Genomic DNA, 25,068 nt, shown 5'->3' with positions numbered 1-25,068 from the left:
AAGTTAATGCTACATGCATGCTGATGTTTGTTTTTGTTGACATGTTCAGGCTGTTTGTGATGCACAAGCTGCAGCGCATCTGGACTCTGCAGCTGCAGCTGCATGTCGCTTTAACTGCACCGCCCGGGCGCTGCTGACGTTTGGGACGGGCTGCCGCAGCCGGACCGAACCCGGACCAGAACCAGCCCTGCAGAGAGAGACTCCATCGCTTCAGGAGAACCCAGCGGAGACGGTTCGGGTGTTCGGGCCGGCATGAGGGACTACTCGGCCGCTCCGAGCGACGCGGGCGGCTGCGGGCCGTGCGGTCAACTTTGCGTCTTTGCTTTTACCGCATTTCTCATCGTTGCTGAGAGGACGGCGCGTGAGTCCTACCTGGGACACGCACATACATCCGCGCGCGCGCACTCACACACATTGCACTGTTTACCACCCACAGTCTGTTAATTAATGATGTCTCTGAGTCTGAGCTTGTGTTTTATAATAGTGTGCACGTGCGTGCATTTACAGTGTGTAGATGTGTGCGCGTGAGCAGAGGGGAGACGTGCGGGATTTCGTCTAAGTGTGTGTGTGTGTGGGGGGGGCAACATGAAGTTGCACATTTTGGTGCAAAGCCTTTCTCTCCGTGCTGAACAGCACGGTCCGCAGATCTGCGCCGCTTTCTTGTTTTTGCGTGAAAAGCCGCACGCTGCAACACTGCTGACTCATGTCAGAATATTTCAATGTCTTCAACTCTAAAACGTCCCAGGCTGCGTGGTTTGTCTTGAACAAAGCCGTTCATCGGAGCCATGTTGTTGTATTTCAGCGCCCTTTTCTGGAGGGGAGTGGATGGATGAGGGATGGGCGTTCACCCCCACATGGGGCCTAGTTCGGTCGGACAGCCCGTTCGGCTGCTCAAAGGCTTCAGATTACATGTATGGAGGGATGGAGGGATGGAGAAGGCAGTGGAGCAGCACAGGAGCAGAGGTCGTTTAAACCATTTATCCCACATCCTGACATTAAATGCTCCAATTTATCCCAAACAAACATGAACTGATGAGCCACTCTCAACTTCCATCAAAGAAAAATACATATTTTATACTTTGTATTCTAAAAAAAGTTTCTAAAGTTCTTTATTTTTTCAACTGCTCCCTTCTTCTGTGAACTAAAAAGTCTCACGAAGACTTGGCAATTGTTTTTTTTTACACCAGATGTCCTTCCTGACACAACCACAGACCACCGAGCTACCACAGCCCTCTGTGTGGAGCAGAGAGCTGCTGGGGGAGCAGATGGTGGGGGTTAAGGGCCTTGCTCAAGGGCACAGAGTGGGGCAAATGAGGGTGGAGGCAAGTGTGGGTGTTTCACCCTTTCCACCCACATTTTGATGTTGTCGGTATACCGGGAGTTGAACCAGTGATCTTCCGATCACAGGCCCACCTTCTCTAACCTCCGCGCTACCTCTCCCAAAAAAAGTTTATAAAGTAATACCTCAAAAGATATGAACATAAACATTCCTGTATGTTGTTTTTGTTCCGTTGGGTTTAAAACATGTACAGAACACTGTAGTCCAGAGCAAAATGGTCTTAATTTTATCAAACTTTAACTCCCAATTCTGCAGTAAGTGCATCGCAGAAGTAGAAGTCCAGAACTCTTTAGTTATTGCATTTGACTTTGCTATTTAGATGCAAAAATGTCTAAAGAATAGTGAATTGTGCTGGTGCTAAGGGGGATATAGAGTTGTAGCAGCTACAGGTTATTTTTTTTAATATATTTTTTTTACTTTATTTAACCATAACAATACAAAACAAAAAGTACAAATTCTTACAATCGAAAGTTACAAAAGGTGATTCATAACATCCATCCATCCATTTTCTTTACCCGCTTATTCCATTTTGGGTCACGGGGGTCGCCGGTGCCCATGTCCAGCAATCACTGTGCGAGGGGCGGGGTACACCCTGGACGGGTCGCAAGTCCATCACAGGGACACATAGAGACAAACGAGCATTCACTCGCTCACTCACACCTAGGGACAATTTAGAGTTACCAATCAGTCTAACATGCATGTTTTTGGACTGTGGGAGGAAACCGGAGCACCCGGAGAAAACCCACGCATGCACGGAGAGAACATGCAAACTCCACCAAGAAGGCCCCTGGACCGGGGTTTGAACCAAGGACCTGCTCGCCGAGAGGCAGCAGCTCTACCAGTTGCGCCACCGTGCTGCCTTGATTCATAACATAATAGAAATAAAAGAAATAATGAAGGAGAGAGAGAGAGAGAGAAAAAAAGGGCATTGTATGAGGAAATTGAAATTAACCAAGAAGCTAAGAAATTTGTCAGCATTTTTTTCCTTTTACATATTTTAATGATTTTGCATAGGACTTTAGCTCATTCTTCCAGTGGTTCATATTAGGTTTACATTTGAAGAAACGACATTTATGAACATAATGTTTAGCTAATATAATCAAATTATTGATAGCATATTCATTATTTCCAATCTTATTAATTAACCCAAATTTGATTTCTTTTAAAGTGAGAGTAAGTAGCTGAATCCCTTTGGATTGGATCCACATTTTAAAATCAAGCCAAAATTGCTGAACTATCATGCAATCAAAGAAAAGATGTTCCAGGTTCTCTGTCTCACAGAAAACACAATTCCCAGTGTCCATTTTAAATTTTGTCCTTAGAAATTCCTTAGTAGGATAAATTTCTTTGGCTTTAGGAGGGACCGGAAATAATATAAAATTAGTTCTGATCTTTTTGATGTCTTCTTTACTAAAGTCCTTCAGAATATATTCTCTCCTAATTAAGTTAGGAGAGTAGTGATGCAGTAGTTTGTTTCGCAAAAATTTTTTGTTACATTGATAGTCAGAGAAAGCAACTCCATCAATACAGAGTTGTTTCAGACCAGGGGAAATATCAGATAATATAATATCTTGTCTCACCATAGCCCTAAGAGAGACTGGAATAGCCTTTAAAATTTGGTTATATTTAATCGCATCACAATGGATCTGAATTTTTTTACAGCACTCTTCATATTGTAAAATGTTTCCTTCGTTGTCCATAAAATGGGCCACGGCCCATACGTCTTTAGAACACCATTCCTCAATAAATATAGATTTTTTATTAATCAGAATGTACCTATTGTTCCACACTGGTGTATTGTGTGGTGTGAAATTGTGGCTGAAAATGGGTTTCCAGTAAGCTACAGGTTAGTTACACTGATGAGTCACATGATGAAGATCTGGGAGAGTCGTGGAAGCTGGACTGAAACGAGACTATGGTGAGCAGCAACCGGATGCCATATTTGCTTAGAGGCTGCAGATGAAGTACGGAGATGGTCAGAAAAACTTTATTGTGTCTGTGGGTTTAGAAAAAAAAAACGCTGAGTGTGCAGAAGGAGGAGCTGTGGTGCTGCATGGGGAAATCTGGAGTGGCAGAGAATGTATAGCAGTGGTGAGATGTGCTGTAGGAGTGACAGATAGTTTCAAGGTGGAGGTGGGACTACAAAAAAGTTTCAGGAGTGATTTGTGACAAAACGGTGTCAGCAAAGGTCAAAGGAAAAGTTTACAGGACATTGGTGAGACCAGCTATGTTGTATGGTCTGGAGACAGTGGCATTGACAAAAAGACAGGAGAAAGAACTGGAAGTGGCAGAAATGAAGATGAGGTTCTCCTTAGGAATGACAAGGATGGATAAAATTAGGAATGAGTTCATCAGAGGTACAGCACACGTTGAACAACTGGGAGATAAAGTTAGAGAGACCGGACTGAGATGGTTTGGACATGTCCAGAGGAGGGACAGTGGGTATACTGGTAGAAGGATGTTAGAAATGCAGCTGCCAGGAAAAAGACAGAGGAGATGTATGGATGAAGTTAGAGAGGACATGGAGGTAGACGAAGTGAGGACAGAGTGAGATGGAGGAGGATGACTCAACCCCTGAAGAGGGAAAAGATGAAAAAAGAAGAAGTTTATGCTACTTCTAATTAGAAAAGTATTACTTACATATGTACAAAGGAAATAAACCAAATGGTTGGTGTCTTGAGTATTTTTTTAACCAAGATTTGAAAATAAAAGAGCCAGTTTTTGTTTTTAACATATTCTGTCAGGATGTGACTTGACAAATATAGAAGGATGAAACAAAGTCAAGTGTTTCAGCATCTATCCTTAAAATCTAAATCAAAGCGGCAAACAAAAGAACTCTAAAATCAAAATATGCAAGAGGGCTGTGACACTATAACCTTAACAAGTATGTCATGAACATTTTCTTAGGATCCCAAATATAAATGTAAAATTATAAAAAAAAAAAAAAAAAAAAAAGCTAAATATATCTAAACCTGACATATTTAACGTCTGGAATTAATTCTCTTTTTAATGAGTCAACCTTTAGTATTTCAGAGAGTATTTTTCTGTCCTGTCTGACTGTTTTCTGTGTTTTACCAGTGATCTATTGCTTTGTGTACTACCTGTGGGTGGGTCACAACTACTGCTATGCCTACCTTGCTGGTTTCACAGCGCTCTTCTTGCTGCCAGGTGATGAAGACAACACAGATCAATACAATGAAAGTAAAAGAAGCTGAGACAGTTTTAAAGTGTAACTTAAATTTTTTGTCCCGCTGTGTCTCTCAGGTTGGGGCCCACAGTGTCTCAGTTATCTGTGGTACCTGTCGGACGGACGGATCCCCAGGAAGTCTCTCAGATGGACACACATTTTGCACTTGGGTATCTTCAAAAGGTGACCTTATTTTATTTGATATACTTCTGAAGAAATATGAATTACTTTCTTTGCCTCATTTGTCTCCATGTTTGGCACTCAGGTTGTGGGATTGTATGCGTCTGTCTGATGAGGATTTGTACAGTGAAATCATGCAGCAGGCTGATGTGTCTGCCTTACGTCTGTTTGAAGCCCTGGTGGTGACCCTCCCTGAGACGCTGCTCCAGACCTACGTCCTCATCTGTACAGACATAGGAGTCAAGTCTCCCGGTGAGCAGAGAGGCTGAATGTGAAGTGCAGAAAGAGTTTGAAACAAAGGCAGAAAAAAATGTAACTTTATAAGAGCTGTTGTGATAATCAACTAAGAAAAAAATAGTTCAATCTGCAGGTCCTTCTCAGTCTTGGTGAGGTTAAACTATAGAAAAATACAGTCTCGCCATTTTTGGCCTTTGGTGTTTAGGCTGGTCGCCAGGGGTGATTCTAGAATCTGAACTTTGGGGGTGCTCAGCCCCGAGTGTTGACGATGGCTCTTGGCTTGAACAACGCAGTGGCCATTGGCATCAGAAGCATTTGTAAAGTGTGTGTGGGGGGGGCACTGGGTGTGTCACTCCCCAGAAAATTTTGAATAAAGTAGATGCCATTTCCTGCATTCTGGTGTATTTTAACAGGTTTTTAAACATCTACATTTACCTACATAAGTAAACGCTTGATTCAATAACTTTTCGAGAGCTCGGCACAACAAGAAGTAGCGCTAAGCTAGCGGCGTGCAATACAGACGCGCTAGCTAAGATGCTACAGATGTAGCGCTTCGCTTTATATTACACACAGCCTAATAAACACTTTGTACAAAATCAGTTTAGCGTTAACTGATCATAAAGACTAAACTTATGTAACCAGAAGTTGCAACATACTCTACATATAAAACACATAAAACAAAGTACAACTAGCTTTAAGTATTAACCTTTAATTTAACCATTAAGCATACAATGTAATTATAACAAAAAATTAAAGATTTACTTTCAGTTGCCTTAGATGAACATGTGGTACTTCCTGTTTATAAATTGTAGTGAGCTGCTCATGAGGTCGGTCGCAGGGCTTTATCCATCTTTTACATTTTACCAGACTCCATTTAGATTTTGGAAATGGAATAAACTGTAGTCCACCCTCTAAACACTCAGAGTAACGCTGTTTGAATTACATGTTCTCCAATGACAACGTTTAACCATTTTTTTCTGATGATTTTTCACAAAATCCCTCTGACCGCAAAGTGTTCATAATGCAAAACCCCAAAAATGTAGTTGGAGAAAAAGAGGGTGGAGCTCCTGCAGGTAAGGGGCGTTTACCTTCGGGACAATTTGAGGTCGCTGATTGGTCAGTTGCTGATGAGCCTACTGGATTGATTGTCAAGTGGCATAGAGGAGCTGACTCGTTTAAAATAAAATCTGATTTTACTGTCCTGTTTAAGAGTGTCATGATTTATTCCATTTTATTCCAAATTTATTCAATATTTTAGTGAATCTAAGGTTTGAGAACTGAGTTTCCTTACAAAATCCTAATGATGATCTCAATTTTTCATGGGAGCTGAGTTAAAATTTAGGGGTGCTTGGGCACCCCACAAAAAGAGGCTAAAATCACCACTGGTGGTCACTAGTTTCACCTGAGTCTTAGTCTGAAAATAATAAAAATGACACAAGAATTACTAAATAATTAGTATAACGTCAAATTAAATTGGAAAAACACAGTTAAGAAGCAGTAGGAAATAGTTCATTACTGAGTGAAAGCAGCTACCAGCTCTAAGGATATATCTCAGTTCTTTCAGATAGCCTATTTCAAGTTTATTGCTGTTTTGCTTTGACTTGACTGCTAGATTTTGTTATTTGCGCAGGCATCAGGCAGGTTTAGGAAGTCAACTGTAAAAGCTGCTAAATCCAAATACTCCTCTGATATAATTACCTCAAACTCTCAAACTCACGTGTCATCTTCTCCACCCTAAACTCTGTTCTCCACCTCACTGAACCATCACCTCTGGAAGCCTCGACTGAGCTGTGCGACAACTTCTTACATTTCTTTTTGGAAAAAATTGCGACAACCAGGGCTCTCATTTCCCCTCCTACTCATGACCCATCCATCCCACCTCAATCTGTAGCTCCTTTTGACCATTTTGAACCCATCACTCTATCTTCTCTAGAGCAGATCATGTGCAACTTGAATCCTTCTGGTTCCCCCTTTGATGTGGTTCCCCCTCGACTACTAAAGGAGGTGTTTCCAACTCTAGGTCCGTCCATTCTTGCTATAGTAAACAGTAGTTTATCCACTGCCGTGGTGCCAAAATCCTTTAAACATGCTGCCCTCCATCCAGCCTCTCCTGAAAAAAACCAAACCTTGACCCCTCAGTCGTGTCCAACTTCCGGCCTGTCTCCAAACTCCCATTTGTTTCTAAAGTACTAGAGAAAATAGTCGAGTCCCAGTTGAAGTGCTTCCTGGAGGATCACGCCATCTTAGAGCTTTTCCAATCTGGCTTTAAACCTCTCCACAGCACTGAAACTGCCCTGCTGAAGGTCTTTAACGACATCTTCAGATTCACAGATACCGGTGATTCTGTGCTGCTTGTCCTGTTGGACCTCACAGCCGCCTTTGACACCATCGACCATGGGATCCTCATTGCTAGGTTGGAGCAGTGGGTGGGCGTCACAGGATCAGCCCTCAATTGGTTCAGATCTTACCTCACTGACAGATCCTTTTGTGTCTCCATCAAAGATTTTAGTTCCGCAGAGGCAGAGCTTAAATGGGGGGTTCCGCAGGGGTCCATCCTGGGTCCCCTCCTATTCTCTTTGTACCTGCTGCCACTTGGTGCTATTTTCCGGAAACACAACATGCCCTTCCACTTCTATGCCGATAACTGTCAAATTTACTTCCCCCTAAGACACAATGGTACATGCTCTATTCAACCACTGCGGAACTGCCTGGCTGACATCAGTGACTGGATGGCTTTAAATTTCTTAAGTTTCAATGAAAAGAAGTCTGAAGTCATGTTGTTCCCTCCCAACGACACGATCACAAACCACTGTATCGACCTCTCCGCTCTAACCCTGTCAGAAAAACAAAGAGTCACTAATCTGGGTGTGATAATGGACCCTTCCCTGAAACTTAACAATCATGTAAACATGATTGTTAAATCATGCTTCTTCCAACTGAGGCGGCTGTCTAAACTGAAGCCCATATTGTCCAAAAAGAACCTGGAGACAGTAATACATGCATTCATTACATCTAGGCTTGATTACTGCAATTCGCTCCTGTTTGGTATCAGTCAGACCTCCATTGCACGACTGCAACTGGTCCAGAATGCAGCAGCCCGATTTATAACCAGTACAGGCAAAAGAGAGCATATTACACCAGTTTTGGCCTCACTGCACTGGTTGCCAGTTCACCTTAGAATCCAGTTCAAAATACTCATGTATGTCTACAAATCACTGAACAGTTTCACCCCCCATATCTCGCTGATCTGCTACAACCGTATGTCCCACCACGCTCCCTGAGGTCAGCGGACCAGTTGCTCCTCACAGTTCCAGGAACTCGTCTTAAGCGCAGAGGTGACAGGGCCTTCTCTGTAGCAGGACCAAGACTCTGGAACGAGTTACCTCTGCTTGTCAGACAGGCCCCCTCCCTCTCGGTTTTCAAGTCCCGCTTAAAAACTCACTACTTTTCAATAGCTTTCAACACCAGATGATCTGTGTCTTGATCCTGTATGCTCCACACTGGTTTGTCGTCATTATCTGCATCGTTCTTATGTCTATATTCTGATTTACCTCATTTTGTATTTTGCTTTGTGTGTTACCTGTTGTTTTGTCTGTACAGCACTTTGGTTGGCCTTGTTGCTGTTTTAAGTGCCCTATAAATAAAGTGGTATGGTATGGTATAGTAACTAGACAAGCTGGAAAAAAAATAGACGGTCTTCATATCATTCTTTTCATAATTTATTCTCGATCGCTGATTTTGTGCCACTATAGGTTTTATATCAGTGATATCAGCATCCTCGATCACAAACTGATGGTTAGAAATCTGATGAATCACCTCCTAACTGTAGGACTCTTCTTTTATTCAGTCTAAATTTACAGTGTGCTCATGTCGATGCTGTGGTGCTCCAGTCTGTAATCCATCAAAATGCCGTCAAGTATCAGTTGTTTGGTGTCACAAAAGAACAGCTTGGTGTTGCACTGCAGAAAGAACAAAAAATCACAAAGAACAGAAAATGTTTTAAAAATGATGATGTTTAACTGAGATATTTTATATCTGCTTAGCAGCAACTGTAATATGAGGGAATGGCCATGATGTGTACACACTGGTTGTTGCAACTTTTTCCACATCATAATTCCAAAATGTAGGAGGTCATTTTCAAGATATTCTTTTCCATCTTTGTAGTTCAGTGTGCATTTCAGTGGATCAAAGTGCTCACATTTCTTCTCTGCATCCGTCCTCTGTCTCCTCCCTGCAGCCTCGGTGTGTTTCGCTGTGTGTTTGTTATCTCTGGCCTGGGCGTTGGTCCTCTATGCTCGAGCCTGTTCCCTCATCAGACCGGGACACTTACAGATGACACCAGCTGCTATTCTCTGTCGACTGCTGTGGAGGGTGGGAATAATTAAATAACCTTATATAACAACCAATATGGACAGCACACACCTTCTGCCTTAAAATAATAGGATTACAGATTATGCTTGTCGACATTTTAACTTGTCGTTTTGGCATTTTCTTTTTTTTTTTTTTTTTTTTTTTTGCTGTGAACTAATGAATTTGATTTATCTGCAGGTCAGTATGTTGGGATCTAGGTTTGCTGTGCTCATGCTCTTTACACGTATCTTCAAACAATGGGTCCTGGGAGTCATTGGTAAGTCTGGACGCTACAGAACTTGTCTCAAAGTTCAAATTTGCTGCTTGCACTTTCTGTGAAGTAAAGATGTAAGTGAAGAAGGTGTGCCCATTTTCTCTACCATAAAACATTTTCAGTTCCCACTTGTGCATCTGATGCATTTGTGTCATTTCAGGTGTGCACTGGCTGGGTACCACTTTCTGGATGGTGTCTCAGCAGACCGACATCATACGCTCAACAAGCCGATGGAGACTCTTCAACCTCGTCCTTGGTGCCGTTCACATCTTTCTCTTCCTGAATGTGAAGTACGGACCATCCAGATATCGCATGACTGGGTTTTACCTGGTATGTGTGGGTCTGTGAACACATCACGTTTGTACAGTTTCGGATTGAAGAAGAAACTTCACATCAAACTGAAGGGAAAAACACAGTCTCAACTCATTTAACGTCATAGATGACGCTTGATTCATTTTTTTCGTCATGTGTTATAAAAGTTGCCAATCTTGTCTAGATGTCACAAAGTGAATATCAAATGATGCAGCTACTCAATCTGCATAATGTTTGTCAGATATAAACTGATTAAACCAGCCACTAGGGAGAACAAGCCATGTTTCTCTTGTGCCGATCCCAAGCCCGGGTAAATGGTGAGGGTTGTGTCAGGAAGGACATCTGAAGTAAAACGCTTTGCGAGTTCATCTAAGCAGCATATCGGTCGAGGCTCGAGTTAACTACGACTGGTGCTGTTGACAAACAGGGTGCTGGCAGAAATTGTTCTACTGTTAGTCGAAGACCATGAGGAGGAAAACGTGTCAGGAGACAGAGGGAGAAGAGGAAAGTGAAGAATGTAGGACTGAGGGTGGCAACTCTAAATGTGGCAAATGAGGTACATCACAATTTGAACAAGTGGGAGATAAAGTTAGAGAGGTCAGACTGAGATGGTTTGGACATGTCCAGAGGAGGGACAGTGGGTATATTGGTAGAAGGATGTTAGAAATGCAGCTGCCAGGAAAAAGGCAAAGAGGAGATACATGGATGCAGTTAGAGAGGACATGGAGGTAGATGGAGTGAGGACAGAGTGAGATGGAGGAGGATGACTCGCTGTGTTAACCCCTGAAGAGGGAAAAGTCAAAAGAAGAAAGATATAAACTGATTATAAGACAAGTTCTACTAAATCTGATATAATTTTCAGGAAGGATCATCAACCTTTCTGATAGTCTTCGTTTCTGCTCATTCTTCACAGGTCATGTTTTTAGAGAACGCTTTTCTCCTTCTGGCCTCCTCCTGGTTGTTTGCCATGGTGTCCTGGGACACTGTGGGTATTCCAGCCGCAGTGTTCTGCAGCTTCCTCATTGGTGAGACATTCACTTGCTGCAAAAAATATACATTTGTGCAACGCTATTTGTTTATGTCTTGTTTTTTTTAACTAAATACTCTAAATACGACTACCATTTTCATATTTTTTAGATAAAGTTTAAATCTTCCTTGTTTCTCATTTTGTTACCTGTTTTTCCTTCTGCAGGAGTGATAGCACTGGTGCTTTACTACCGTTTCCTCCACCCAAAGTCTTTTGAGATCTTCCAAAGTATTCGTCACAGGGGAATAGGTGGAGCCTGCGTGGAGCGTGGATCTATTCTCTCACTGGAGGAGAAAGTCGCACCCGCTTTCCATCGCCATGCAACATTGTCTGGTCTGTGAATCAACCACAGATCAATCCACATATATGTAATACTTTTTACATCTAACATGCCAACAAATGAGTCTGGATGTTCTGATCAGGTGGTGGAACCCTCATGGACCTTCCTATCCAATGGGAAGGCTGGAAACATCACCACTGGCTGCTGATTCGCTTGGCTCTCAAGACGGGGAATGTCTCAAGGATCTGGTCTGCGTATGGTGAAGGGGGTCTGGCCGGACTGATGGGTCTTTCTGAAGAGGTTCACTCCCCTGATACACATCATGTTCCTCGGGTTTGTTGGCCTCCTGAGTCCAAGTTAAATCGTGTTTTCTTAAATTTGAAATGTTTTTTTTTTTTTTAAATAAAGATGGAAACTTTGTGGAAGAATAAACATTCCCCATTTGCTCCAGTTGGGATCTCGTTTAAGAAGATGTTTTTAATTTTTGTTCTGATTTGTCAGGTTCCACCTCCTCAGCCACGGGTTCTTCAGATCTCACAGCCAGTTCCTCAGCCTGCTCCACCAAAAGTGACCCAGGCACCACAGGTAAGATTTTCATTAAACTGATCCTCTTTCCAAAAAATATACAACTTAAATTACTTTAAACCACTGAATCATATGTAAATTTAACTAAAGGGATGCGAGTTATTAGAGCAGATTTTTCTTCCGCTGCTTCCAAGTTCAGTCTAAGCCACTTTGCAAGTACCTCTCTCTTTTACTCAGGTGAGGGAAGTGGTCCAGCCACCAAAACCAGCTCACTCCAGCATTGTGGCTCGACCTGTGAGAAGAGCTCCTCCCACAACCATCCAGGACATGAGACGGTTTCCAGAGATCATCCCAGTCCACGAGATCATTCCTGAAGAAACAGCAGAGGAAGAATCAAGTGCACCGCTCTCAGATGAAAAAGGTTAGAGACCAATAGTAACAGTGTGCAGACAAATACATACAGTATGTCCACACAAATTCATGTTTGGATGTTGTTTTTATTTAAAGGTGATGAGGAGTTTCAGAGTGCTGCTTGTGGCTCACCCTCACTTTCATCTCCACAACGAGCTGGAAGCCTCCGTCACATCGACAGCAACGTTGCCTCTCTGACCGAGGCATCCTCCTCTGTGGGGTCTCTAGACATCAAGACCCCCGGCTGGTCACCGGAGAGGCGCTCCCCTCTCCTTATTGGCTCCCCAGAGCACAAAGCGGTGCTCCCTGTAGAATCCAGCACCACGCTGTATTTCAGTGCAGATGCACCCTCACCCTCCAGTGGGAGCTATCTTGGCTGGGGTTCAGAGCTGTCACCCATCTCTGCCTACCGAAGCCCCTATCGGATCAGAGAAGCCCGCTTTATCACATCCACCCCACGACTGGAGCCTCGAGGTGGGGATGAAAGCCCTGGTCCATCTCCTGTTGTTGTTATTCCTGCCACTCCAGGTGTAACGCCAGGTACTACTCCAGGTGGGACGCCTGGGGCCACCACGCCTGCAGCATCGACTCCTGCAGCTTCAACTCCTGCAGCCTCGACTCCTGCAGCCTCGACTCCCGGTTCTACTACGCCCGGTACTCCAATTGTTCCTGTCACTTTAGTCTCCTCCCCTGCTCTCAAGCAGATGGTGCAGTATGTAGACTTTAGAGAGAATCTGATATAACAGCATGAGGTAAAAAGAAAGCATTTTCATTTTAGTTACTTACAGCCATTCTTACAATGACTGAGCAGTTGGGAAATTAGTGATCATTGTGGAATACAACTTTAAACTATCATTTCGTGTTTTCCTCTTTTGTGCAGATACAAATGACTAAAGTACAGAAATTGGGATTGTAGATGGATGGAACACCATCTGCACCACCGATTTGCCAAACTGACTCATTGTGTTTATTGTTTGTCTGTCACTGGTTGGCTTGTCTGTGATGGTGTTTCTGCACCAACATATTTTGTCTGTGTGTGTGTGTGTGTGTGTGTGTGTGTGTGTGTTGCTGCTTGTGGTGCAGTCATGTTGATCCCAACACAAACTGTCAAAACACTTCAAATTAAAAACAGGAGCTGCCAACTTCAAACTGGAAATAAGTAAGAGAGGGGTCTAAACTTCCACACTTGTCTGTGTTAATTAGTTTTTAGTTTGATCAAATTAGAGAGAAAGAAAACCAATAATTTGGCTTCTATTAAAATTGACCAAAAACACCTATTATTATTTGAAATAATAACCTATTGCTTCTACTTATATTAAGTACCGGTATATGAAATTCAAATTGGAACTAACCTTAAAAGTTATTCTCTGTGTTCAGTTTAGAAATAATCCTTTTTTTTTAAATATTTTTATAACAAAACTTTAGAACAATCAGTCCTGAGCTGAGAGACCCGCTTGTTTGTCCAACCACGTTGCTGCTCACAATGTACAATATAAAGTGCAGAAAATGGTTTCTGTTTGCACACATTATTTGTTCTACATGAAAGAAACGTGATAAAGACTTGACTCCTTTTATTCCTTTTGAAGGAATTTGATGAAACTTGGTGGAAATGAGAGAACGACTCCTGACATTCTGTGCTGCACCCTCTCTTACCGGAGTTATGACCCTTTGCATTATTTCATATAAAGAATTCTTGTCAGCTCGCTATATTGCATGAAATAAAACTTTTACAAAACTTTTTTTTAATCTTAAAATGAAATCAAGTCTTCATTTGAGTAATAACACAGACGTCTCATGATGTATTTATTACATGGCAGCTTTGTCACAGATGTTCTGTCCAATACCTGAGTTTTCAGAGGAATTCTGTTTCCTTTCTTAAACCACTTAACTCTGACCTCTGAATCACTCACACACTCCTAAACTCAACAAATAAACCACTGTTGTTTCTTTACACAACAGAAAACTGAAAGAAAAAATGTCCCTTTTAGTCCATCTATTTGTTTCTTTAGTCAGAGGACCTGATTTAAACTTGTTAGACTCGTGTAAATTGATTTTTGTGATTATCAAAGAGCTATAAGCTGAAACGTGACCTAAACAAGACACACAAAGAGAAACCATACTTTTCATCTTTGCACTGCCTTATACCAAAGCTGTCCAATAAAAAGGTCAACATTATGGCTAAAATGGTTGAGTTTCATTAGGACGTGGTAGAGCTGCGATTTTTGACCCGAGCCCCCAGCCAGACCCGACCCGACCTGAAATTCGGGCCAGGTCAGGCCAAAGTGCTTGATGAGCAGCCCGGGTCGGGCTTTTGATGCGGTTTTAATTGCGCATGTGGCCCCGCTTGCCCTTCGCTCTTACCACACATCTGAGGATTTGCAATTGACCCACAACAAGCGACATAATGGAGCTGGAAAGTATTAAAAATGGGAGAACTCTAATGTGTGTCAGGTGCACGCTCAGGTCCGACCGGCGGTTGAAAGAGGTAAAAAAAAAAAGTTGCGTTAAGTTTCAGACGGACAACCGGATCATCGGCTGTGCGCTTCCCTCTCCACATCCCGCTGTCATCTGCGGTGAAGAAAGTTGCAGCATCTGAAGCACAAAAGCCGAAGCGAGCAGCGCGTTCAATTAAAATAGCCTTGTTCTAAATTTTTCCAAATAATTTTGCTCTAAAATATTTTTGTTCATCTGTATAATAGCCTATCTTTAGAGTTTATTTATTTTTTTAGGCTATTCATTTTGTATGTTAATATCCATTTGGTGACTTGTTAATAAACAAGAAATCTTATATTTTCCTTTCGTTACATTTTTAAAACTATCACGTCAAATTGATTTGCTTACAAAAGCAGTTAAAGCTTAATAAAAAAATAAAAAAAAGGTTTGGGCCTGTACAGTTAATTTATCGGGCCAGGCTTGGAAAAAATGGCTACGGGCTGGGGCCGGATTTTTTAGGTCCAAATGCAACTCTAGGATGTGATCATAATATAAATACAGTATTTTCTACTATAATCACAAAATTATATTCAACGTCTTCCACGTTAATTTGTCTATTTCAGCACTATGTTGTTGTGTCGCTGCTCTGTTTCCATCTTTATAAAACAGGAACTGAGCGGTTTGTTTGTTTAAAGGTGCCAGAACATGAGCAGCATTAGGACACCAGATTTTATGGAGGAAATTACTGTTATGTAGCTGAACTGCTTGAATGTGTCAGAAATGTTATCCATTAGCAGGAGCTTCCCTCTCTTTGCTCATGCAGGCAGCAGGAAGAGTTGTACTCTCTAACAGAGAAAAATTGCATTTTTTTTAAACGTGCAAATTATTGTATTTAAAACATGCTAGACTGAATGTATGCAATAGCAATAAGATAGCTTATGAAATGTATCTCACAGCACTGATGGAATACTGTATACATGCACATGTTTTAGTCTGAAATCAACGCTTCGCCTTGTAAAAAGAGCTGCCACACTTGCCTGTTTTGATCTGTGTACACAATGCACATATTTACTTGTTTATCATTTTTTATGTTGTTTTATATATTTTAAGTGTTCTTTTCCATTTGATCAAGGTTTCTGTTAGGAGAATTGTGGGTGAAGTTGGTGTTTAATCTTCTCCAGGGATGTGGTAAAATCAGTAGTTGTCACAGACAGATTTGAGGTTGTTTGAATATTCGATCCAAACATCACAGAACGTCTTGTGTTTGTTAACATTCACCACTTCATATCTGCAAGGCTTTTCACAGAATAAGAACCACTGTGGTAGAAGTGACCCATTAAGTGTGTTATTGACATGACAAAAATAAACAGATTTATCATGACTGAGTCAAGGTGATTTATTTACTGGTTGGGTTTTAGCCAAACAGCATATTGATCATATTAAAAACCAGATGACACCAACTACACAGTTGTAACTTCTGGTTGCAAAAGTTTAGTCTTTGTTAAAACTAAACTGATTTTGTACAAAGTGTTTAATAGGTTGTGTAATGTAAAATTTACACTCTTACCTGTGTTGCTCTGCAGCATGAAAACATCCTCTGCAGTAACTATTTTAAGTTATTAGTAGCTTAGAATTGTTTTTGTTTTGTTTTTCTGGCCTCTTTGTCGGCTGATAAGGCATAAATGCCTCAGGTAACGCCGTGAACCACCTTTATAGCTATCTTTGTTAGTTTGTCCAAGATTAGCTCACCCTGGGTTACATTTCTTTGTGGGCAGAGCGATTCTACCATTCACATAAAATATTTGAGCATGTTCTTATCGAAACAATTCCTGAATGTTGTTCATACTGTGTTAATGTTACATGTTTGTCCTTGTTGACCATACAACTGGGTAAAGTTACAGTAGACCTAGCCCATTACTGGAGTTTTAATTAGGTATTTTAAGCTACAAATAAGCATGATGGATGATGATCATATTGCTTTATGCTATGCCATTGGTAAGGAGGAGTGATCATTATTATCGTTTCATATTGGTTAATTCAAAAAAATGAAAGACAAAAAATATCTTATTGATAAAAGTAATCTTGGCTGGTGATTTTTTTCCCTAAAAGTTAACTTAGGCGACACTATGTTTCTTAGACTGTGGCTAGGATGCATGAGAGAAGTGGAGCGTGCTCTATTCACACAAGGAGAGCTGTTGGTCAGGCTACTTCTTGTTGTGCCACTAACTCTAAAATACTTATTGATTCAAGCATTTACGTATGTAGGTGAAACTAGATATTAAACAACCATTAAAATACACCAGAATGCAGGAAATGGCATCTACTTTATTCAAATTTTTCTGGGGGAGGACCCCCAGACCCCCCCACCAGTGCATCAAGGTTTATTTATTGTAATTCGCATCATATGTGGTACATGTGGTGAAATGAAAATCGTGTACACAGGGTCAGTTGCATCCAACAAAAAGTAAAATTTGTAAAGAAAAACAATAATAAGATCTAAGATATGAAATATGCTAAAGAATACGAAAAGCACTAGTAGTGCAAAAACAATACGCCAAACAACAGCAGCACGAACATGAGTCTGTGAGCAGGTGTGTACGAATGAACATGGAAGAATGAAATAAATCAGCAGCATGAGATCAGCAGCATGGATAGTCAGCAGTACATGTCAACAATCAAGTGGCATTACAGTGATTTTTTTTTTTGCCATGATAATCCTGATAAGGAATTCATGAGTCTAACAGTTTCAGGGTAGAAGCTGTTAATCAGTCTAGTGGGTTTACACTTAATGCTCCTCAACCTCCTGCTTGAGGAGAGCGGGACAAAAGGTGTGTGTGCTGGGTGAGTGGGGCCTTTCATGATGCAGGTGGCCCTCTTCCTGTTTCCCTCCCACATTACAAATGATTCTGATGCCAATGGCCACCACGTTGTTCAAGCCTAGAGCCAGATAAGCACCCCTAAGGGGCATAGTATTCTAGAATGGCCCCCGATGTAAGTTTATAATTATATGATTTTAATAATACAGTAATAGGTTGTGACCTAAAGTGGGCCAGTCTGAGGCATTAAACTCCAGGGCTGAAAATGAATCCCACTCTGGCCATGCCTCCAATGATTAGAAAAGTGTAAGCTTGATCTAAAAAAGTTAAGTCAGGTCCTCTGGACATTAAAAAAAACAATTGTAGAAACGTTTTGTCTTTCATCCGAAAGACTTCTTCAATATGAGGAGCTGTATTCAGCTCAGTCTTATAAATAGAATAGAATAGAATAGAATAGAATAGAATAGAATAGAATAGAAACAGCCTTTATTGTCCCACGGATGGGAAAGTCAGTGTAACAGCAGCAACAGATAAAAAGATTCAGACAAAAAGTTCCTAATGTTAAAAACAATATATAAAGAAATAAGATAAACAATATCAATAATAATGTTCAATATGTATTGGAACATTGATAAGGACAGACTATTTACAATACAGTAGCATAGGCAGAGTGTGTGTTTTAGCAAAGGTCAGTATACATTTAATACTTTTTGCATTTGTTGGGAGCAGTGATGGTTGTAGAGTCTAACAGCTGCTGGAAGGAAGGACCTGCGGTAACGCTCCTTTGTGCATTTAGGATGCAGTAATCTGTCTGAAGTGAAGGAGCTCTCCAGTTCAGCAACAGCTTCATGCATGGGATGGAAGACGACCAGCAATGATGTTATTTTAGCTAGAGTCCTTCTGTCTCCCACCACCTGCACTGGGTCGAGGGGACATCCAAGCACCGAGCTGGCCTTCTTGATGAGTTTAGCTGCTTGTTGAGTGTAGACCGCAGAGTCCTGCCCTGATGATGTTGCTCTTCTGTGCTGGGCCATCCCCCTGCAGAAGAGCAACATCATCCAGGACTCTGCAATCGATCTACACTCACCTCCAGGCCAGCGGTCGCTCTTTCATGGATGAAGATGTTCACATCCTTGATAGAGAGGAACGATGGTTTGAGAGAGGAGTAAAGGAGGCCATCTTTGTGAAAAGAAACCGTCCATCATTAAACAGGGGTGGAGGCCTCTGTGTTCAACTGTCCCTCTTACAATGTTGCTATTGCTAGTATCACTCAGCCCCTTGTGAATAGCAAGCAGCCATCAGGGTGCTAACAATCCATTGTTATGCTGATGGTCCTCCTTGATCATGTGAGCAGCTAGTTTCGAATGTCAGCAACACACTGGTTGATCCATTATGAGTCAGAGAGATTTATTTGTCTTTGACATCTCATGTGGTACATGTGGTGGAACGAGATTATGTATGCAGCAATGATGGTTTACCAGTATGTGCACCAATTTTTACTCATGTAAATGCACAGTCATCTCTTCTGAGGCACCCACTCTCAGACGAAGCAAATCCATCTTGTTGTCCAACGAGCGGACATTCGAGAAGGTGCTATTTATAAGATTGAGCTGAATACAGCTCCTCAGACTGAAGAAGTATTTCGGATGAAAAACGAAACATTTCTACAATTTTTTTTTTTTTTGAACATCCAGAGGACTTGACTTAACCTTTTTAGATTTTTCTACCTTGATTATTGAGCATGCATCTAGATAGTGTAAGCTTGACATTCACCACCATCTCTTTTGTCTTTATCCCAACAATGATTGGCCTTTGCATCATTCAGCAACAGTAAAAAGGTACAATACTGTATTTATAAAAGAATCAGCTTTCATGTGTCTGTGTCTACAATGCAGCACTGTCACATGACACATTCACGAAGAGGAAGAGAAACAAAGTCAATTAGCATATTTTCTGAAGTTCCACCCAAATCACGCAAAACAAATAGCCTAACTTAACTGTGGCCATGACTCTCAAGATTTCACTAGAATGAAAACAATTATGCCTTACTAGCTGTTTTTTTTTTTTGTTACATTTTCTTTTAGACATCATATTTTATTTTTATTCATTTATATTTTATTTTTAAGAACATGGGTGATGTACAGAGTTGTAGCAACTACAGGGGAATTAAGTTGATGAGCCACGCAATGAAAATCTGGGAGAGAGTTGTGGAAGCAAGTCTTAAGATGAGAGGTGACTATCTGTGAGCAGCAGTATGGTTTCATGCCAAGAAAGAGCACCACAGATGCCATCTTTGCTTTGAGAATGCTGATGGAGAAGTAGAATCGTGGAACATCTTCCTGTGTACTTCATCGTCTTCATTTTCCTCTTCATCCTCAGACTCGTTGTCATCAGGCAGGTCATCTGTTCTCAAAAGAAACCAGTAAGCATAAAATTAGAATAGGTCATAAATACCTCTCTTCACCCACTGATGCTCGCACATGCACACACACATACATACATGCATACATACATACACTAACACACACATGTTCATTCCATACTGTGTTATTCTACAGACTGAACCCTGATCTCCTAACTCTCCCTCAAACCTGATTCTGGAGTCCACTCTTCCTCACTGTCACTCTCCTCAAGTTCACTGTCCTCACTGTCAGAAGGAATGAGCCTAACTGCTTGATCATCATCCTTACACGCATAAAATGTTCTTGAATCCATTTCCTGTGAGTGACAGTAGATAGTACAGCAAAAAAATTGATTATGTTGATAACTATGCATCCCTACACATCTCCATCCATAAGCATGTTATGGTTCACAAAAAAATGGTTTAACTGCACAATGTCGCCCTGAGGCAACGAATAAAAAAAAAAAGCCATTTTAGGATATAAATGAAGACAAAAAGTGTCTTTACTCAATCCAATATGCATTTTCACTTGTTCATGCACATCACAGATATTATTTATACAAAGTTATTTAAATGTAAACATGTTAAAAAGTGAAATTTATCTTACCCTCTGCAAGCAGTGCGTCCAAGTGCACTGTTGTCCCAAAAAGGACAGTTCTATTTTGTATAGGCTTCGCCCTTTAAGGCTGTCGCTGATGGGTTTATCCCGATATGCGAAGCATTGCACTGAAAAATTTAGTCCACGCCCACCTGCTATGTGGGCCCCACCCGGTCCGTATAAATTACGTTAAGAGCGGGTAATTGGCTCCCATTTTTTCTTCAGCGAGCTAATAGCACTGTCAGAAGAACGAAGAAGGAAAGTTGTGTAGATGACCAACCTTTGTTAAGAATGCTTGGCCCGTCACGTTGACCTCTGGTCGTCCCGGTGAGCTCTCCTCCCCGAGGAGAAGCTGAAGAGCAGTCTTGTTTCAAGGTAAGCGCCGAGGAGTATTTCTCAGTGACAGGTTGCTACACGCTGGACAACTCCATCTTGTAATTTTCCTCTTATCGCCGACCCTCGGAGCGAATCGGATGGTTCCTCCGGGACAGGCCACGTCAGCTGCAGCCCCCCGCTGCTCATTCCCCCCTGGAGAGCGTAGTGTCGGTGGAGGGGGGCTGAGCGAATGCTCACCTCATCCCACCTCGTTTCGCATCAGCGATCACACTGCTCCCGGCCGACGGCACCGTCTGGGGTTGCCCGGCGTAATCCAGGAGCCGCTGGCATGAAGGAACCCTTTTTTACGTCCCACGCCTTTTCCGCCATTTCGGATGATCCGGCGGGAAGTTGTTTTTCTAGGCTCCATTCTGGCTCACCGTCCTGATCCATCTGACCTCGGTTTCCCAACAGGACGTCCTACGGGACGAGGCAACAGCCGGCTTTCCTGGTAGATTGGGGGGGGGGGGGGGTCTCCACAGTCCGTGCCCATCTCCAGAGCAGGGGTTCACCGAGTGGAAATTCCCTCAGTGCCCCCTGGAGCCGAGCCTGACGGAGGCTTCATCGGAGCAAGAAGTCCAGGTGGACCAGCGTCCCGCGCCTCCGGTTAGCGTAACCCAGACGGTGACACCACTCTCCAACTGAGCTCACCAGCATGCGTTCCAGACGGCCGCAGCGAACAACACGTTACGCTGTTGGCGTACACGTTCAGAGGCAGGAAAAGACATACGCTCCGTCTGCAGGGCAGCTGACGTCATCCCCAACGGTGTGCCTCTTTTGCTGTCTGCCGGCCCGCATCGCAGCTGGAGAACGAGGTCCCAGAGGTTCTCCTGGCTCGTCACTCCACCTTCCTCTCGGGGGAGCTGCAGAAGCTTTTTGTTGGAGGGCCTTCATCAGCGAGAGATCATTTCAAGATGCTCCACGGCTGCACAATGCCTCCCCAGCTCTGCTATGCCAGTCCCTCCCATCAGACATCCCCGGCATCCGGAAGTTCAACTTTTCCCAGACTCCGCCAACAGGGGGCCTTCTAGGACAACAAACCACGGAGCTCAGGGGAAGATAACCAGGTGTCGGTTTGCTGGATGTGTGTAGATGACACGATGTGGAAATAAACATCATTTTATGATGAAGTGTCTTTTAGCCAGGCTGTCAGCACGGATGATCTGACAGCGGCCCATCACACACACTCATCACGAATGAGCCTTTTAAGGTTGTTTCATTCACTGCCGGCGGTGCCAACACGCACTCACGCGGCACGAGCAGCCTTCACCTATAAGGCGCTGCGTTACGAAAGCGCGCACACAACTCTCAGCGCCTGCCGTTCACGTCAACGTAAACGTGAGACCGCAGTACGAGCCCAGTAACGTATCTCGCTCTCGGCAGGAGCGACGCATTTTCACCGCAGTGGTGTCAAACGCGCGCTCCCGCGGCGTCAACAGTTTCACAAGCCTCACAGCGGCTCTGCTCCTTCATCCTTGAAGAAGGTTTTCTGAATTAATACTGCAGCTTGTGGAATCACTCAAAAGCTCACGTGATTCGCAGCCAAGAATGAACGTGTTCTACAGAACGAGCCCAGTGGTAACCTCGCCCCACCGATGCCGCGCGCTGCTTCCTGACCGCACCAGTGTCAAATCCGAGCTCCCGCAGCAATCCTCGCTTAAGAAGTCGCATGAATGAGGGCGCACACGACTCTTCAGGGCACGTCGGCTCATACGTGCACCCGCTCTCCGAGCGTTTACACGGAGCAGCGGCACACAACGTGAGCACAGCACAGATTAGCTGCGTCCCACAGCATCAGCAAACGCACAAACGATTTGCATGCTTGGGGGCGCGCCGTCCTTTCTGCAGCAGCTGATGGACAGAAATCTGGCGTTCGGCACGATTATCGTATGCTACAGCCATGTTTTCTTCTTGTCTCGAAGTTGTCGGAGACAGAACAACCTTTAATCATCCTCTGACGGAGCATTTTGACTCAGATTGAAATAGCAGCTGTGGGCCTATTTGCGACACGAGAAAACGCTCGGTGTCAATTATGGTTTTCTCTGAGCCCACGAGACGAACCACCGCTGAGGGTGGATGTGTTTGCCCACAGCCCATGGCCCAAAATGCTTCTGTACGCGTTTTCCTCCACCCCCTCTGATTTTACGGTTCCTGAACCAAGTTCAGGAGGAGGGATTGACAGCTCTCCTGGTGGCCCCCGAACGCGTGAACGCACCATGGTTCACAGTCCTGCAACGCCTGCTGTCGGGGCGCCCGTGGAAACTGCCGTGGAGGGAGGTCGCTCTCCTCCAGGCAGGAGGAGCGATCAGGAGTTAACCAGAAATAGGCCAGCACCTGTGGTCTGGCCGCTGAGTAGACCCGCTTAGAGAGGATGGGTCTCCAACAGGATGTAGTGCGCACAATTCAGGTTTCACGTGCTGCATCTACCACAGCGCTGTACACATCAAAGCGGACAGCTTTTCAGCGCTGGTGTACAGAGAAGGGTGTAGAGGCCACCTCATGTCCACTAGGTGGCATGCTGTCCTTTCTACAACAGCTGATAGACAGAAATTTGGCGTCCAACACGATTAAAACGTACGCTGCAGCCATCTCTTCCTGCCACGAAGGGTTCGGAGACAGAACAGTTTTTAATAATCCGCTGATGAAGCATTTTCTAAAAGGTGTACAAAGACGCAGGCCTGTTTCACGCCCACTTGTTCCACAGTGGGATTTAACGCTGGTCCTGCAGGCTCTGATCAAAGCTCCATTTGAGCCTCTGGATCAGGTTCCATTTAAATTCTTGTCTCTTAAAACAGCCCTGCTGCTGGCTTTCACATCCGCTAAGAGAGTGAGTGATTTATCTGCCCTCTCTGTCGCGCCATCATGTCTCAGAATTCAGGCTGACGGCAGCTCAGCTGATTTAAGACCAAATCCAGCTTTTATGCCTAAAAACATCACAAGCTCTTTTAAATCAAGAGCAATATTGTTGGAGGGGTTTTTCTCCCCCTCCCCCCACAGATCAGAAGAAGAAGCGTCTTTCCATCTTCTCTGTCCGGTGCGGGCGTTGACGTGTTACATAGCGCGCACAGCTGCAATGCGTCAAACTCAACATCTGTTTGTGCATTATAGAGATGCATCTGCAGGTCGCCCGTTATCCACCCAGCACTTGTCACACTGGCTGTGTGAGGCCATTTCTGAAGCCTACAGAGGATCAGATTTAGAGCCTCCTGTCAACCTCAGAGCACACTCGATCAGGGGTATCGCATCTTCGACCGCCTTGCATAATGGTATGACAATGCAGGACATTTGCACTGTAGCCGCGTGGTCAACACCCTGCTCATTCATTCGCTTTTATCTACGTGATGTGACGGCTCGTTCCATGACACATTCTGTACTTAGTGTTTACAGAATGAATATTGTTGTTTCATGGAACTCCGTTTTACTCACATCTGTCTGCATGCATTACAGTGTGAGATGTTGTTATCAGTCACAAGTTGTGATTGTTATTTTGGTTCTCTTGTCACTAATCAGTTCACAACTATTGTTACCAATCAGTTCATTTGATTAATAATCAGCTCTCCTGTTATTATTAATCTGTTCAGCCGTAAACCGGTTGGTTCATGGCTCTTTTCAGCTTTTTTCCCTCCCCGTTGAATTTTTTTCCGGGGCATGCATGCATTCAGAACGCATAGTTACACAACATTCGTCTGTGCATGGCACACATAATTACGCAATGCATAATTATGCACATGGGGAGCTGAGTGACAAGACGTTTTTTGGTCAAGCTTCTGCTTCATACGGTGTTCGAATGGACCCAGTGAGGCGAGGACAACATCCGCTTCGCCCTTAACCCACTAAGCGACAGCCTTAAAGGGCGAAGCCTATACGAAATAGAACGTTGGTTACGTACTGTAACCCCAGATTCTATGAGTATAGGCGTAGCCCTTTAAGCGTCGAGCCTCACTGGCTCCTAAATGGCTGAAGAAAAAGCTATTTGGGAGCCGATTACCCGCTCTTAACGTAATTTATACGGACCGGGTGGGGCCCACACAGCAGGTGGGCGTGGACTAAATTTTTCAGTGTAATGCTTCGCATAACGGGATAAACCCATCAGCGACAGCCTTAAAGGGCTACGCTTATACTCATAGAATCTGGGGTTACAGACCAACGTTTCACCCCAAGATGAAAGGTCAAAGCCACGCCCAGCTCAAATTTCATTGGTCACAGACTTATTATCAGACTTTTAATGTTATGTTTACATAAAAAAAAATTAAAGGGGCATTGTGTGGGCCAAAAATAGTGGTTTGTTGCCTGAGGGCAACACCATGCCATAGAAGATTTAAA

At 43.2% G+C, this 25,068-nt stretch overlaps 1 protein-coding gene across 1 annotated transcript; it reads left to right on the top strand.

Annotated features, from left to right (window-relative positions):
* The first annotated feature begins 167 nt into the window (after positions 1–167).
* Positions 168–12,867, top strand: xkr5b (XK related 5b). Its single transcript, XM_037697508.1, has 13 exons — positions 168–361; positions 4,418–4,507; positions 4,604–4,709; positions 4,792–4,958; positions 9,181–9,314; positions 9,492–9,570; positions 9,728–9,897; positions 10,793–10,904; positions 11,072–11,239; positions 11,329–11,519; positions 11,688–11,771; positions 11,949–12,132; positions 12,219–12,867. The coding sequence occupies exons 1-13, from the start codon at positions 253–255 to the stop codon at positions 12,863–12,865; spliced, it is 2,241 nt and encodes a 746-aa protein (XP_037553436.1). The 5' UTR covers positions 168–252; the 3' UTR covers positions 12,866–12,867.
* Positions 12,868–25,068: the final 12,201 nt, after the last annotated feature.

Source organism: Nematolebias whitei, chromosome 2 (assembly GCF_014905685.2).
Source record: "Nematolebias whitei isolate Nwh7 chromosome 2, NemWhi1, whole genome shotgun sequence".
NCBI classification, from domain to species: Eukaryota; Metazoa; Chordata; class Actinopteri; order Cyprinodontiformes; family Rivulidae; genus Nematolebias; species Nematolebias whitei.
Note: the sequence above shows the minus strand (reverse complement) of the source record. Positions and strands in the feature narration are given on the sequence as shown.